Source organism: Ursus arctos, unplaced genomic scaffold (genome assembly GCF_023065955.2).
Source record: "Ursus arctos isolate Adak ecotype North America unplaced genomic scaffold, UrsArc2.0 scaffold_18, whole genome shotgun sequence".
In the NCBI taxonomy this organism is placed as follows: Eukaryota; Metazoa; Chordata; class Mammalia; order Carnivora; family Ursidae; genus Ursus; species Ursus arctos.
This window is the reverse complement of record NW_026622852.1, coordinates 28,931,153-28,948,471: the sequence shown is the minus strand read 5'-3', so window position 1 is coordinate 28,948,471 and position 17,319 is coordinate 28,931,153. Positions and strand designations below refer to the sequence as shown.

Below are 17,319 nucleotides of genomic sequence, written 5' to 3'. Positions count from 1 at the left end.
TGTTTCCAAAAATTTTCCACTAGCTCAAATATAAACTGTACTAAGCAATTCCTTCCCTTCCCGCCAGCCCCTGGCAACCTCTCATCTACTTCCTGCCTCTGCGAACGGGCCTATTGTTTCATAAAAGGAACTCGTACAATATTTGTCCTCTTACGTCTGGCTTATTTCACTTAGCATGACTTACTGGCCCACCCATATTGTAGCGTGTATCAGAGCCTGCCTTCTTTTTACTCACTCCCTGTTACGTCATCGTACGAATGCCACATAGTGCATATAATAAACAGAGATACTTCCCATATAGAAGATTTTGCCCAACTCTATCACCAGCCGTGCTGTAGTGAGCATTTGGCACACAGATGTCCATGCATGCGTGGAAACGTTTTCTGAGATCAATCCTTGCAAGAGGACTGCTGCATGAAAGGATGGACGCATTTACAATCTTGGCATCATCACATGGTCCCCTAAAAACGCAGAGCCAGTAGACGCCGTGACCCACGGCGTAGGTAAGTGCCTACTCCACACACCATTCCAGGCTCTGCTATTATTGGTCACTTAGAATTCCTCCAGGCCGATGGCCAGAAAGTATTTTCTGGTACATTGCTCACTTCCTCGACTATTTGAGAGGCCGGGTACCCCTTCATCCGGCTATTGGCACTTACATGCATTTGGTCCATTTTAAATCGAATGATTTCTTTTTTAACTGTATGTGATGGGTGACTGTATGTCATGGAGCCGCTGTCCCCAGAACCTTCCCTCTTAGGAAGACTTTCATTTTTTTATGTGATCAAACCCACTGTGGCTACCTTTTAGCTATCTGAGTTTTAGGCTCCTCTTACAGAGGTCTCAAATTTTTAGAAATAAAATTGTTTTGTATTTCATTCTGATAGATTTTTTAAATGTATAACAGTGCTTTAATCTATGTGGGATTTCTATTTTGTTGGTTTACCTTTTATTGTAGAAAACCTCAAACATACCCATATATTTAGAAGTAAATATCAGACATATCATTGTATCTGTAAAAGTTTAGCATGTTATTTCCACAAGATGATGCTTTTTTTTCTTGACATGCACAGCCGTGTTATCATCATCACACCTGTGAAAATTCACGGCCGTTCCCTTATATATCCTCCAGGATCCAACCAGTGGTCACATTCCCAACTGCGTTATAAATGCCATGTTTTGTTTGAATGAGAAGTGAAATAAAGTTTTCAAAATGCATTCGGTTGGCATATTTCGTAAGTTGAGGGCTACTATGTTCCTCCATCCCCTGTGCGTCCTCTAAACGGGATCTATAAGTTAACTTTAGGGTGATCAGACGTCGAGTCTCATTCTCTGGCAAGGCTACTTCCTAGGTGGGGTTCCATTTGCATTTATTTTTATATATGGTGTAAGATGACGATCTACGAAAACTTTTTTTTCAAATCCCTGGTTAATTGCATGTTGTACCAATACCATTTATGTAATAGTTCACTCTTGCCTCCCAGTAATTTGAAATGCCACCATTATCTCTCTCTGTCACACACACACACGCACACACACATGCACACATACACACATGTGCACGCAGAGTTCATTTATTTTTTCATGTTTGTTTTTTTTATTATGTTATGTTAGTCACCATACAGTACATCCTTAGTTTTTGATGTAGTTCCATGATTCATTGTTTGCGTGTAACACCCATTGCACCATGCAATATGTGCCCTCCTTACTACCCATCACCGGCCTAGCCCAATCCCCCACTCCCTCCCCTCTGAGGCCCTCAGTTTGTTTCCCAGAGTCCATAGTCTCTCATGGTTCGTGTCCCCCTCTGTCTTCCCCCCCTTCATTTTTCCCTTCCTTCTCCTAATGATCTCCCTGCTATTCCTTATGTTCCACAAATAAGTGAAACCATATGATAATTGTCTTTCTCTGCTTGACTTATTTCACTTAGCATAATCTCCTCCAGTGCCGTCCATGTTGCTGCAAATGTTGTGTAATCGTTCTTTCTGATGGCTGAGTAATATTCCATTGTATATATGGACCATATCTTCTTTATCCATTTTCTGTTGAAGGGCATCTCGGCTCCTTCCACAGTTTGGCTATTGTGGACAATGCTGCTATGATCATTGGGGTGCATATGGCCCTTCTTTTCACTACATCTATATCTTTGGGGCAAATACCCAGTAGCACAACTGCTGGGTCATAGGGTAGCTCTATTTTTAACTTTTTGAGGAACCTCCATACTGTTTTCCAGAGTGGCTGTACCAACTTGCATTCCCACCAACAGTGCAAGAGGGATCCCCTTTCTCCACATCCTCTCCAACATTTGTTGTTTCCTGCCTTGTCAATTTTTGCCATTCTAACTGGCGTAAGGTGGCACCTCAATGTGGTTTTGATTTGAATTTCCCTGATGGCTAATGATGTTGAACATTTTTTCATGTGTCTGTTAGCCATTCGTATGTCTTCGTTGGAAAAGTGTCTGTTCATATCTTCTGCCCATTTTTTGATTTATTTGTTTCTTGGGTGTTGAGTTTGAGAAGTTCTTTATAGATCTTGGATACCAGTTTTTTATCTGTAGTGTCATTTGCAAATATCTTCTCCCATTCCGTGGGCTGCCTCTTTGTTTTGCTGACTGTTTCCTTTGCTGTGCAGAAGCTTTTTATCTTGACAAAGTCCCAAAAATTCATTTTTGCTTTTGTTTCCCTTACCTTTGGAGACGTGTCATGAGAGAAGTTGCTATGGCCGATGTCGAAGAGGTTACTGTCTATGTTCTTCTCTATGATTTTATTGGATTCTTGTCTCACATCGAGGTCTTTCATCCATTTAGAGTTTATCTTTGTGTATGGTGTGAGAGAATGGTTGAGTTTCATTCTTTTGCATATAACTGTCCAATTTTCCCAGCACCATTTATTGAAGAGACTGTCTTTTTTCCACTGGATATTTTTTCCTGCTTTGTCAAAGATTACTTGACCATAGAGTTGAGGGTCCATTCCTGGAGTCTGTATGCTGTTCCATTGGTCTATGTGTCTGTTTTTGTGCCAGTACCATGCTGTCTTGGTGAGAACAGATTTGTATTATAGCTTGAAATCAGGCAATGTGATGTCCCACCTTTGTTTTTCTTTTTCAACATTTCCTTGGCAATTCGGGGTCTTTTCTTGTTCCACACAAATTTTAGGATTGTTTGTTCCAGCACTTTGAAAAATGACATTGGTATTTTGAGCAGGATGGCGTTGAAAGTATAGATTGCTCTGGGTAGCATGGACATTTTAACTATGTTTATTCTTCTGATCCATGAGCATGGAATGTTCTTCCATCTTTTTGTGTCTTCTTCAATGTCTTTCATCAGTGTTCTGTAGTTTGTAGAGTATAGATCCTTTACCTCTTTGGTTAGGTTTATTCCAAGATACCTTATGGTTTTTGGTGCTATTGTAAATGGAATGGATTCCCTAATTGCTCTTTCTTCAGTCTCATTATTCGTGTATAGAAATGCAACTGATTTCTGAGCATTGATTTTGTACCCCGCCACATTACTGAATTGCTGTATGAGTTCTAGTAATTTGGGGGTGGAGTCTTTTGGGTTTTCCAGATAAAGTGCCATGTCATCTGCGAAGAGAGAGGGTGTGACTTCTTCTTTACCAATTTGAATACCTTTTATTTCTTTTTGTTGTCTGATTGCTGTTGCAAGGACTTCTAGTACTATGTTGAATAATAATGGCGAGAGCGGGCATCCTTGTTGTGTCCCTGATCTTAAGGGAAAGGCTCTCAGCTTTTCCCCACTGAGAATGATATTCACTGTGGGCTTTCCATAGATGGTTTTTATGAAATTGAGGAATGTACCCTCCATCCCTATACTCTAAGGGTTTTAATCAGGAAAAGATACTGTATTTTGTAAAACGCTTTTTCTGCATCAATTGAGGAGCATGTGATTCTTGTCTCTTCTCTTATTAATGTGTTGTATCACACTGATCGATTTGTGAATCGATCCTTGATTCACCACCCTTTTGAACCACCCTTTTATCCCAGGGATGAATCCCACTTGGTCATGATGGATAATCCTTTTAATGTACTGTTGGATCCTATTAGCTAGGATCCTGTTGAGAATTTTGGCGTCCATATTCATCAGGGAAATCAGGCTGTAATTCTCCTTTTTGATGGGGTCTTTGCCTGGTTTGGGGACTCATAGAATGAGTTTGGTAGTTTTCCTTCTGTTTCTATTTTTTGGAACAGCTTCAGGAGAATAGGTATTATTTCTTCTTCAAATGTTTGGTAGAATTCCCCGGGGACTCTGTCGGGCCCTGGACTCTTGTGTTTTGGGAGAGTTTTGATCACTGCTTCAATCTCGTTACTGGATATTGGCCCATGTAGGTTGTCACTCTCTTCCTGTTTCAGTCTTGGTAGTTTATAGGTTTCCAGGAAGACATCCATTTCTTCCAGGTTGCTTAATTTATTGGCATATACTTGTTGATAATAGTTTCTAATGATAGTTTCTACTTCCTTGGTGTTAGTCGTGATCTCTCCCCTTTCATTCATAATTTTATTACTTTGGGTCCTTTCTCTTTTCTTTTGGATACATCTGGCCAGTGGTTTATTGATCTTATTAAATCTTTCAAAGAACCAGCTTCTAGTTTTGTTGATCTGCTCTACTGTATTCCTGGTTTCTAATTCATTGATCTCTGCTCTAATCTTAATTAATTCGCTTTTCGTGTGTGGGTTAGGCCTGTTCTTTTGTTCCATCTCCAGCTGATTAAGGTGTAAGTATAGGGTCTGTATTTTAGATTTTTCTATTCTTTTGAGTGAGGCTTGAATGGCTATATTTTCCCCCCTCAGGACTGCCTTTGCGGTATCCTATAGGTTTTGGACCAATGTGTTTTCGTTCTCATTTGTTTCCATAAATTGCTTAAGTTCTTCTTTAATTTCCTGGTTTACCCAAACATTCTTAAGCAGGATGGTCCTCAGTTTCCACGTGTTTGAGTTTCTTCCAAATTTTTTTCTTGTGATTGAGTTTCAGTTTCAAAGCATTGTGGTCTGAGAATATGCAGGGAATTAGCTCAGTCTTTTGCTATTAGTTGAGACCTGTTTTGTGACCCAGTATATGGTCTCTTCTGGAGAAAGTTCCATGTGCATTTGAAAAGAATGAGTATTCTGTTGTTTTAGGGTGGAATGTTCTGTATATATCTATGAGGTCCATCTGGTCCAGTGTGTCATTCAAAGCTCTTGTTTCTTTGTTGATTTTCTGCTTAGGTGATCTGTCTATTGATGAGAGTGGGGTGTTGAGGTCCCCTACTATTAACATATTATTATCTATATGTCTGTTTATTTTGGTTAGCAGTTGGCTGCTCCCCTGTTGGGGGATAGATATTTATAATTGTTAGATCCTCTTGTTGGATATACCCTTTAAGAATAATATAGTGTCCTTCTGTATCTCTAACTACAGTCTTTAGCTTAAAATGTAATTTGTCTGATATGAGAATTGCTACCCCAGCTTTCTTTTGAGGTCTGTTGGCATGAAAAATGGTTCTCCATCCCTTCACTTTCAGTCTGGATGTATCTTTAGGTTCAAAGTGAGTCCCTTGTAGACAGCATATCGTTGGGTCATGTCTTTTTATCCAATCTGCAACCCTGTGGCGTTTTATGGGATCATTTAGGCCATTCACATTGAGAGTGATTATTGAGAGATATGATTTTAATGTCATGTTATCTTTGAAGTCCTTGTTTCTAAAGATTGTCTCTGTACATTTCTCTTCTGTATCACTCTTGGGGTCTTTCTTCTTTTATAGAACCCCCCTTAATATTTCTTGCAGGGCTGGCTTGGTGGTCACATATTCTTTCAGTATCTGCCGGTCCTGGAAGCTCCTTGTCTCTCCAGCCATCTGAATGACAGCCTTGCTGGATAAAGGATCCTTGGCTGCATGTTCCTCTCACTTAGTGCTCTGAATATGCCTCGTCAGCCCTTTCTGGCCTGCCAGGTCTCTGTGGACAGGTCCGACGTTATTCTGATATTCCTCCCTCTGTCTGTAAGAAATCTCTTCCCCCTCGCTACTTTCAAGATTGTTTCTTTGGATCTAAGATTTGCAAATTGTCTTATTATATGTTGTGGTGTTGGTCTGTTCTCATTGAGCTTGGGAGGGGTCCTCCCTGCCTCTTGGACACGAATGCTTGTTTCCTTCCCTGGATTAGGTTAAGTTCTCAGCTACGATTTGCTCAAATATCTCTTCTAGACCTCTCTCTTTCTCCACCCCCTCGGGGTTGCTGATGATTCTGACATTGGAACTTTTCATTGAGTCAGTAATCTCCCTCAGCTTAGTTTCTTGAAATTGGATTCTTTTTTCCCATGCCACCTCTTTTTCTTTCTTTTCTATCATCTCATCCTCTAACTCACTAATTCGTTCTTCTACCTCCTTCACCCTGGCAGTCAAAGCATCCAGTTTAGACTGCATTTCATTCATAGCATTTTTAAGTTCTGCCAGATTCACTCTCATTTCTGCCCTTAGAGATTCTATATTCTCATTAACATTTTCATTAATACTTTTTTCAAGCCTACACATCATCTTGACCATTGTTACTCTGAATTCCATTTCTGATAATTTGGTTACATCCATATCCATTAGTTCTGTGGCAGAGGCCACAGATTCATTATCTCTTCTTTGCTGGGGGGTGGATTTCTCCTTCTCGTCATTCTGATGAGGAGAGGTTGCGGGGTTGTCCAGAGCTCAAATTATTGACCGGGACCCAGGCCATGCGCCCTTGTTTTATAGGGATCTTAGGGATGTGGGCTTCTTGATTTTTCAGACTGCCTTCTGGGGGAGGGGCCTGCCGTGCCAATACTCAGGCAGCCATGTTTGGGTAGAGTCCCCGTGTCCCCTGCGAGGGGGGATGGGGATGGGCACTCTCTGAGCCGGTATTTCCAGGCTTTTGTTCTCTGGCGGCTTTCCCTGGCGGTTTGCTGTGCCTCCTCTGAGAGTCAGAGCAGCAGCGGCCGAATCTCAGCCTCTGTCACAGAACACAGAGATCTCAGTCCGCTCTCCACTGATGTTCTGGCCACTTTAACTCTGTTACTGTTGGTGCTGCTCAGCCCTGCAGCGTCCCGGGATGTGCGCCCCACACCCGGCGTCCCAGCCCTCACTTCCAGGGCCGGCGCGTCTCTGTCCTTTGTGTTTCTAACACCGCCGGCCACCGGCCGCCCCGCGCGCGCTCCCGAGCTCTCTGTTTCAGTGTGGTGCACGCGCACTCCGGAGCACCGGTTTTCAGTCAAGTCGCGCGCGCTCCCGAGCTCCCGGTTTCAGTCTAGTTCGAGTGAGCGCTCCGGACTCGGGTTTTCAGACTGGTCGCGTGCGTTCCCCGATCACGGTCTCAGTCTGTTCTCTCGCGGGTGCCGGTCCGCGAGTCCGCCCGCTCCCCGTGCAGGTGGCTACCGCTTCCCGGCGCCCGAACGCGGCGGCTCCCTCCCCCTTCCGTTTATCCTCCGATATCTGTGCGCGGTTTCACGGCTCCCCGCTTCGTACCTCAATACTCAGCGCTGGAGATGTTCGTTTGTAGAGATCCAGATGTATCGTCCTACCTCTCGGGCTGATATCGTGGGTGTTCAGGATGGTCTGGTACGTATCCAGCTCAATTCAGGGGACCAGCTGAAATAGGGTCCCCTCCTCTGCCATCTTTCCCGCAGCCTCACCTCCAGAGAGTTCATTTCTGAACTCTTTTGTGCTCTTGATCATTGTCTATGCCTAAGCCACATGGTTTTAAATCCTGTAGCTTTACAGTTTGTTTTCATATTTAATAAGGCAGCTTATCCTTCATTGATCTTTTTAAAGCAATGTTTGGCTTTTCTTAACACTTATTCTCCACCCTCATAATTTACCATTTGTTTAATCCACATATTAAGACTGGGATTGCAATAAATTTGTAGACTATAATGAATCTTTCTAGCTGGGAGTATGGTCTTCTGCACATTCAGAGGTTTGGGTTTTTTGGGGTTTTTTTTAATGCCTTTCAGTGCAATTTTATGCTTTATGTAGTTCATTACAATTTTTGTTAGGTTTATTTTCAGGTACTTTGCTCTTTTTTCCCCTCTATCTTTATTTCGCCACGTATTTTCCAACTGGTTATAGGTGGTACTTGGGAAAGCTGGAGTTTTTACAAGCTGATCTTACACTTGCCTGGCCACCCTGCTGAGCTCACTTTTTAGAGGTTATAATAATTTGTTTCATGTTGATTATTCCGGATTTCCTGGTTGGCAGTGATATCATCTGCAACTGGTTTCTTTTCAGGCTCATGCAGAGTCAAGTAAAACCTGGCTGACAGGAAAATTCACTGAACTCAGACTACTACTTGAAGAAGAGGAAGTGCTGGCCAAGAAATTCATTGATAAAAACACGCAGCTAACCCTCCAGGCATACAGGGAGCAAATCGAATCTTGCAAAGAGCAAATAGATGGCATGCATAGTCTCTCCAACAAGGTCTGGAGCGTCAGCCAGGAGCCCGATCCCATACAGCTGCTGCAGGTAATGCTGGGCTCCTGCCCCCCCACCTCGTCCCCCCGCATTTCATCTTGGTTACTTGGCATTGAACACAGGGTTTATGCACTGAGTGCATACACAGAGCATTGCCTTGTCAGCATGCAGGCTTTCTTGCCCCCACACAAGTGGTAAGGAAGCAGGCATTGTTAGCAAGAGTATATACATCTTGGACTAATGACATAATATTAACAGCCACCATTTGGCGGGGGGCTCTATGTTCCAAGCACTTTCTCTTTCGTAGCTCTCATATTTACTAAAACTCTGCAAAGTGGATATTCTCACTCCGTTTTATGAATAAGCAATTGAGGCCCAGGGAGGGTGAAGTGACTCGTCTGAGGTCACACAGCTGGTAGGCGGCAGAGCTGTGATCAGAACCCAGGTCGGCCTGAGTCCAGAGCCACCAGCACGGCTGCCCGGCCCTCTGCCTGTGCAGTCGCACTCGAGACCGCCTCCTGGAAAGGCAGGTGTCCTCCCAGCTACCGAGCAGGCTCCAAGAGGTGACTCGCAATTTGCCCAAAGGGGAGAGGAGGATGCACTCCTTGGCCACTGGGCTCCGTTGGAGGCTGCTACCTTGTACTGAGGGAGAGTCTAGGAAATAGCCCCTGTGATTTACTGCTGTCTTGGTGACACGCGTTGTTTAGAATGGTGCTTCTGTTCCCAAGGAACGACGGGAGAGACTCCCCTCTCCTGTCGATACTCCTGCGCGGCCCCCTGTGCACCGGGATTGCTTTCCTGCTCACGTAACCCTTCCCGTTTCCTTCTTTGCCTGGCTTCTGGGAATCTCAGAGCTACATAGGTTTCAAATGGCTTGGCAGAGACTTAGTGGCATACATTTTGTTCCTTATCTCACTCTGGCTTCCAGCTTACTGTCTCACCCGGTGTTCTCTTCGCTTAAGTTTTCTCACTGTAGAGGAAAATCTTGCCATATTAGATAACCTTTGTAAGATGCTTTACAGGCTTGTGGGACAACGAAATACAGGTGTCACTGAGTCTAATCACAGATTAGGCTTTGGCTGGAAAATAAGACCGACAAGTAAATCAGTCAGTACAAAACCAGTTAAGCCAGTCCCCAGCAAATATTTCTAGGCTTGTGCGTGTATGTGGCCTTGGTCAGTTCAGCCTGTGTGTCTCGTTGTTGGCTAACAAAGAGTACACCTAACAGTTCTGGGGTGCTTTCCTAGGCACATTGGGTATTATACTTCAAGAGGGGCAAGGTGCACAGAGGAGTATATTTGTCTGTTTCCTTAAAATAATGGTACATGGTAGGGATATCTAATACAAAGGGTTGCTTCCACAGAGAAGAATGTTTCTCTTTCATCATTGATCACTCCTCCCTTCTATTTGCTCACTCACGTATTCACCAAATATCTACTGAGCAACCTGCTCGCATCAGGTCCCTGCTTGACACCGAGAGCTTGTGGTGGGGGGACAAGCTCAGGAATAGTTATTTACAGTGCAGCCCAAGCGAGCTAGCAAAAGTATGGCTAACAAGTGTCCAATTCTGCATGGGGAGTCAGGGAAGACTTTTAAGGGGAGGTGACCGTGGAGCTGGTGTGGGAGCATGAGGAGGGGCTCACCAGGATATACAGAGGGAAGAGCAGAGAGGACATCCCAGGCAGAAAGGAATCATGTGCACACGAGGGCCTGGCAGGCTGGAGAACCACTAGGGTTTAGGGGCAGAGGTACAAGGGAGGAGGGGGTGTTGGGAGAGGCAGCTGGAGCTGGAAACCAGGGCTAGTTAGCGGAGGGCTGTATGTGCCTGGCTATTGTCTGGTAAAGATTTGGGAGCCACGGGAATGTTTTGAGCTGGGGAATGACTTGGTCAGGTTAATGCTTTTGGAAGGTCACTTTGGTAACAGGGTGGAGGACGGACTGTAGAGAACAGGACCAGTGGATGGGCATCGGGATAGGGAAAGGCAGGCAGCTTTGAGAGACGCAACTGGATTGGTGAGTAGAAGTGGGGGGAATCCAAGATGACGCTAGGGAGCTGAAATATGGGTGGCTAGAGAGCTGTTCGCTGAGTTGGCAAAGGTGAGAAGGAGTTGTGCTTGATTTCATTCCTTATTCCAAATAATGACCGAGCACCTACTATGTGTCACACCCTGTGCTAGATGCTGGAGCTGGGGATACCAGGATGCCATCTATCCTTCAGCCCCCTCCCCAGTCGCACTCCACCCATCTGCCCTGTGAGCCACCTCCTGTCCCGGAGTGACTCCCTGGCCTCCGTGCTCGTGCTCTTAACTCCCTGGCCAGCTCTACTCCAGTCCCCTGGGAGTGACCTTAGCTCTGGTTCCCCACAGTTACCTTCTTCCCCCCCAAATGAGGACGGACTCCAGACCAGCACCCCCTAGGCTGCCCGGGGCTTGAAGATCATCCTGTGGTCCCTCCTAAGGTCCAGCATCCTGCCTGGTGGGCTCTCCTTAGCCTGACAGCAGAGTGCCCAGGCACGCTCCCTCCTGAGGCCTCCATCTGCCCATCCCGTCTTGAGCAGCACTGCCCACTAGCCAGGGCCTGCTCACTCAAGGCACTCCTTGCCCAGGACAGCCCTTCAGAAAGTGCAGACCAGTCTCCTACCTGCAAACAAGAGTCCACCATAGCTGTTTTAAGCAAGAAAGGAGTTTATGAAAGAGTATTTGGCAGGCCACAGGACCTCCAGGAGGGCCGGAAAGTCAGAATGAGGACCAGACCACAGCCCGAGTGTGCTCCAGTGTAGCCCCCGCCGCTTCTCTGCTGGGCCAGATGTCCCAGCTCCCAGCACTGATCCAGGCTCCGCCCCCGCTGTCCCTGAGAACCACCAGCAGCTGTCACTGCCTCACCAGCACTTCCACAACTCAGGTCTTGGGTTGGAGGAGTCTGGTCACGTGTCTGCACATTGGTGCAAAGGAGGCTGGGAGAGTGAGTTTCTAGCTTCTACTTAGCAAAGCCATATTTAACACAGGAAGGCTATTTGAAGGGTGAGGTCCAGGCAGTAAACAGGACACACCCCCACGGTGGGGGGCACTTCCCCTCAGTCGGCATTCCAGCTGGATTTCCAGGGTCTTTGGCTTCCCTCCTGGAATATGGTTTCTTGCTCCCTCCTGTGGACATGCCCGAGGGGCTCTTTCCCCAGGAAAACGGGCCTGTCATTCCTTTTGTCCCCCCATATCTCTGGCAGACCCCTGTGGCAGTGTCTGGAAAGTTTTGGGGCCCCTTGCAAGGCGGTGAGCAACTTAAGGGCAGGTGCAGTGAGCCAGCCTCCTTCCTTCCTCTGCCCCTGATGGCTTGAGTAGAGCTCCAGGAAGGTGGAAGGGAGGGAGGGAGAAATCAACAGTGCGGTCTCTCCGGAGCTCTGTTTCTGGGGGCACAGCCTGGGCTGCTCCCAGGTGCCAGGGCAGAGTGGGGCCCACCCTTGCTGGCCTGGGTTTGTCCCAGGATGCAGCGGTGGCGGTTGGGACAGCACCCGCTGCTCCCAGAGCCGCCCTGAGCCCCGCATACCCTCGCAGGAGTACAGGGCCGTCGAGCAAGAGATGCAGCAGCAGATGAGCCTGGGAGAGCTGTGCTACCCCGAGCCCCTCTCCTTCGAGCCCGTCAAGAGCTTCTTTAAGGGCCTCGTGGACGCCATGCAGAGCATGGTACAGACGCCACTGGACGTTCGCCTTAAGGAGAGTAAGTTGCCGCGTGACCAACCTTGTGTCCTTAACTCCCCTAGTACCCTTTAACCCACAGACGGCTGCAAAGACCTAACTCATGTCTCTTCCACACAAAGGCCCGCAGCTGGGCGATGGAGGACTCCTGGGCGAGGCCCTGCCCACCCTCCAGACCTCACCTCCTTCCTCTTCTGAGACCCTGTCCTGCCTCTCCCAACCAACCTGCCCTGCTTCTGCCCCTAAGTCGCTCCCAGGACTCTGCTGCACCTTATCTTTGCCTGCTCTGGGCTCGCAGCTGGAATGGCCAACTCCCCTTCCTCCTTTCCCTCTGTCTGGCCAAGTCCCACGATCCCTGCAGGGCCAGCCCAGTTGTGCTCACGGGGAAGCCTTTCCGCACCACCCTGGGCCAGGTGTGCTGGCCATCTGCCCCTCTGCCCCCCCCCCAGTGCCCTGCCAGGCCTAGCACAAAGCAGGTGCTCAGAAACACCTTTGTGCGTGTGTTTATCTCCGCTCTTGTGATTCCTCCAGAACACTTACTGAGCCCCTGCTCTGTCAGGCACGGCAGGGCGCAACAACAAAGGTCTTGCCTTTGTGGAGCTCAGTGTCCTGGGGGCTAGACAGACAGCAGCAACTGAGTATGTCAGCGGTAAGTGCTCTGAAGAAAAATACAGCAGGGGGAGGAGAATACAGGAGGACCAGGAGAAGGAGCTGTTTTTTATGGGGACGTGGAGACTGCACGTCTGAGAAGGGGACATGCATCTCCCCCCGCCCCCCCCAGTCTGCTGCTGCTGCTCGACTTTCAGTCTGCTCCCAGTAAACAGTTAAGCCCTGGCTGGTCTGCCACTGCAGTTCCTCCCCCAGCCCCTTTGCCGTCCCTCCTGCCTGACTTCAGCCCGAGCTCCGAACTCCGAGCAGGGCCTCTGCCTCCATGCTCACCCTGCCCCATTCACTCCCCACCACAGAGAGCTTTGGAAGTTGTCTGCCTTCACTCAGACACCTTCCATGGCTCCCCAGTTTACGTGCTACTACGAGCACCGGCCCTTAATGCCTGTGCTCCCGCTAATACCCTCTTGTTGGTATTAGCCTCCCATCCTTTTCTCTGGATGTCCAAATCTTCCCTGTCCTTCAAGGGCTAGCTGACGTGCTTCCTCCTCCATGATGTCTGCCCTGATTTCTTCTCTCTTCTCTGTGACCTGGAGCATTCGTGCCTTGGCGGGAGCTCACGTGAGCTCACTTCTCACCTCTTTTACCTGATAAGAGTTGTGGAAGACAGGGACCATGGGTTGGGTTTCCCCTGAACTCCCTCGCACTGGAATGAGACCTGGACATGACCTTTTCTAATGACCTAATTTCTCATTTTCCGTTTTATCCCGGAATTTGCATGTCTGCCAGGCGGTTGCCCCCATTCTTGATTGTTGAATACATCGTTGATTCTCACGGCCCACCTTGAGCCTGCTGTCCCTTCCCCAGGTTCAGGGCTCACTCACTGGCCTGAATTTACTTCCCACCCTCAGAAATACACTTCTCCTTAGGCCTGAGTATTGTCCTAGAGTATTCCTGTTGCGAATTCCTGAATTTGCATTTACTGCTTAAATTTGCATGGACTTCTGGGGGAGAGATGATGCAAATCTCCAGTTCTGTAATATTTTTAGTGCGTTTTGTGATTTGCTGTGCTTGCATGAGCACCAGGAACTAATGTCTCACAATCTGTTGCAGACACGAACTGCCAGCTCTCAGGCTCCACGAGCACCACGCCAGTTTCCTTGTTGAAAACAAGCCCCTCACCAGAGCGATCACTCTTCTTAAAACGTAAGCTGTGGGAGTGGGGAACAAAGGGAGGGTGGAGAGGGCCAAGCACATGGGTGGGGGAAGGGTCACAGAAATGGAGGTCACCCCCTTTTTTTTCCCTAACAGACCCAACTTGGGTTTTTTCAACCTTTATTACTGGTTTTTAAATAACGGAAATAAGGGGCACCTGGCTGGCTCAGGTGGTAGAATATGGAACTCTTGATCTCGGAGTCGTTTGAGCCTCGTGTTGGGTGTAGAGATTACTTAAAAATAATAATAATAAAAAAATCTTAAAGACAGAATACATGTTCATTGTAGAAAAATTAGGAAACAAATTTTTTAAAGAAAATCACTTTCCAATAGATAACTACTATTACTGTTTGCCCTGTTAGCTTTTTTTGGTGTATACACACACACACACACACACACACACACACACACACACACGGATGTATTTAATGTATATATTTTTTTACAAACATAGTTTATACTGTACATGCTGTTTTGTAACCCATGTTTTCACTTAGTGATATATTGTGAAAATCTTTGTTCCCTTAAAAAAATTACAGGTAATGCAAGCTTCTTATAGAAAATTAGATATTACAGATATAAAAAAAGAAATTACAGATATATAAAAAGAAAACAATTGCCTCCCCAAAGAAAATTGCTATTAATATTTTGGCATACCTTCTTTCAGACATTTTAAAAGCATATATGTGTACAGATTTTTAAAAATGGGATCACATTATATCCTTCTATAAATTATTTAACAGTATACCTTGAACAATTTTCTGTTTCAATAGATTTAAATATTACTTTTAAAGATGCACAGTATTCCATTGAATGAATAGGCCACATTTAACCAATCTCATAATGCTGGGCAATTAGGCTGCTTTACATTTTCATTTCTATAAACAAGGCTGCAATAAATAGCGATTCTTGTACATACTTGCTGAATTAAAAAATGAGCTAAGGGATATCCATTCACTTATTATTTTATAGGAGTAATTTCTCAAAGTGGAATTACTGGGCATATGCTTTTTAAAGTAAACTTTGAAATGTAAAATACATAAAGAAAAGTACAGAAGTCAAAGGAGTGCTGCTCATTTTTTTAAAAAGATTTTATTTATTTTTAGAGAGAGCAGAGGGGAAGGGAGAGGAAGAGGGAGAGAATCTCCAGCAGACCCTGCATCAAGCATGGAGCCCATGGCAGGGCTCAATCTCACAACCCTGAGATCATGACCTAAGGCAAAACCAAGAGTTGGACGCTTAACCAACTGAGCCACCCAAGTGCCCCAATCATTTTTTTTTAAAGTAAATACGGTCTGTAACCTCCTTCAGACAAAGAAATGGAAATTTCCAGAAGCCCTCCTCATGCAGCCTCCTATTCACTACTCCCGAAGGGTTCCTACTCTCCTGATTCTGGACGCTGTAAATTAGTTTTGCCTGTCTTTGGCCTTTATAGGACTAGATCATTCAGATTGTACTTTTTTGTGTCTTGCTTCTGTCACTCAACATAATATTCAGGAGATTTATCCATATTGTGCACAGAAGTAGTTTGTTTTCACTGCTGTAGAGAGTATTCCACAGTATGAATACAGCATACTTTACACTAGTGAAGGACATTTAGGATTGTTTCCGGTTTGGCCTGTAGTGAATGATGTTGCTATGAACATTCCTGTGCGTGTCTTTTTGATGCACATATGTATGCGTTTCTGTTGGGTACTTACCCAGGAGTGGGAGAAGAGGGTGTGCAACATTGTTCTAGATGTCCTATACAGTGCGTTGAGGTAAGAAAAAGAAACGAAGGCTACAAGGATTAGAATAGCGGGGGAGGGGCATCATTATTCCTAGACGGTTATAGAAAATCTAAAATAAAAGATAAGTTAGGGGCGCCTGGGTGGCACAGCGGTTAAGCGTCTGCCTTCGGCTCAGGGCGTGATCCCGGCGTTCTGGGATCGAGCCCCACATCAGGCTCCTCCACTATGAGCCTGCTTCTTCCTCTCCCACTCCCCCTGCTTGTGTTCCCTCTCTCGCTGGCTGTCTCTATCTCTGTCGAATAAATAAATAAAATCTTTAAAATAAAAGATAAGTTAGAATATTAAGTGAATTTAGAACTGTTGGATGTAATATCAGTTACAAAAAATCATATTTCTATATATTGGCAATAAACAATTAGAAAATGAAATTTTAAAAACATTATTTTCAGTGACATTGAAAAAATCAGGAATAAATCTTAACAAAAGATGTACAAAATCTCACTACAGGAAGCTCCAAAACATTACGGAGAAAACGATTCAACAGTGGATAGTAGATAGTAGACATATCCACATACCCTACCATCTAGACTTTTTTTTTTTTTTTTTTTTTTTTTTTTAACAGAGAGGCAGCGAGAGAGGGAACACAAGCAGGGGGAGTGGGAGAGGGAGAAGCAGGCTTCCCGCTGAGCAGGGAGCCCGATGTGGGGCTCAATCCCAGAATGCTGGGATCATGACCTGAGCCGAAGGCAGATACTTAACAACTGAGCCACCCAGGAGCCCCTAGACTTTGTTTTTCATGTCTATAGATGTGGTATAATGCAGTGAGAATGATTATTGGGAGTTAAGTCAGCGTGACATTTCTGGGATACAAGTTGGCAGTATTTACCAAAGGATTTAAAAGCAAAATTATCCATCGTGACCCAGCAATTCCTCTTTTAGGAATGTATCCTCAAGCAATAATCAGATGCATAAAGATGTAATTAATTATATTAGTGTTTTCAGAAGCTTTTTTTAAAGCCTAAATATTGGACGCCTGGTCAGTTAAGTGTCTGCCTTTGGCTCAGGTCATGATTCCAGGTTCCTGGGCTAGAGCCCGACTTAGGGCTCTCTGCTCAGCGGGGAGCCTGCTTCTGACAGATGAATAAAATCTTTTTAAAAAAATAAGGCCTAAATATTGAGAAGGGGGAGGGATAGGTTAAATTATAATACACCCAACAAATCAAAATCTTAGGGTCACCATTAAAACGCTCTGATAAAAGAATATTATTTGATAGGGTAAAATGTTCATAAGTACATCAACAAATTTTAAAAAGATTAACCTAAAGCGTGTATAGCATGATACCAATAAGAAAAACTATAAAGTGGCAAGATGAAAACGGGAAGGCTATATATCCAAGCGTTAATAAGGATAGGATTTTTTAATTGAATTTTTAGAAATTGCCAACAAATTCTATGGCACAAAATTTAGTGAAATTTTCACTTTCCCGTGTCCCCCAGCCACCTCCTCGGAGGTGATCAGGGTTAAAAGGGTGGCTTTTTATTTATCCACTGGCAATTCCCGGGTGCTTCATTTTATACGGTTAAGCTGTGGGGATCCCGGATGCACGCTCCAGCCAGCCCCCCGGGGGCGGGGCGCTGCACTGGCCCCACCCA

At 45.5% G+C, this 17,319-nt stretch overlaps 1 protein-coding gene across 1 annotated transcript in view; it reads left to right on the top strand.

Annotated features, from left to right (window-relative positions):
• Nucleotides 1–17,319, top strand: part of TRIM14 (tripartite motif containing 14) — a 37,984-nt gene that overhangs the window by 13,844 nt on the left and 6,821 nt on the right. Inside the window, exons 3-5 of the mRNA XM_026506159.4 lie at nucleotides 8,244–8,477; nucleotides 11,975–12,137; nucleotides 13,835–13,927. Coding sequence (XP_026361944.1) covers nucleotides 8,244–8,477; nucleotides 11,975–12,137; nucleotides 13,835–13,927 — 490 coding nt within the window. The remainder of the gene's footprint in view (nucleotides 1–8,243; nucleotides 8,478–11,974; nucleotides 12,138–13,834; nucleotides 13,928–17,319) is intronic.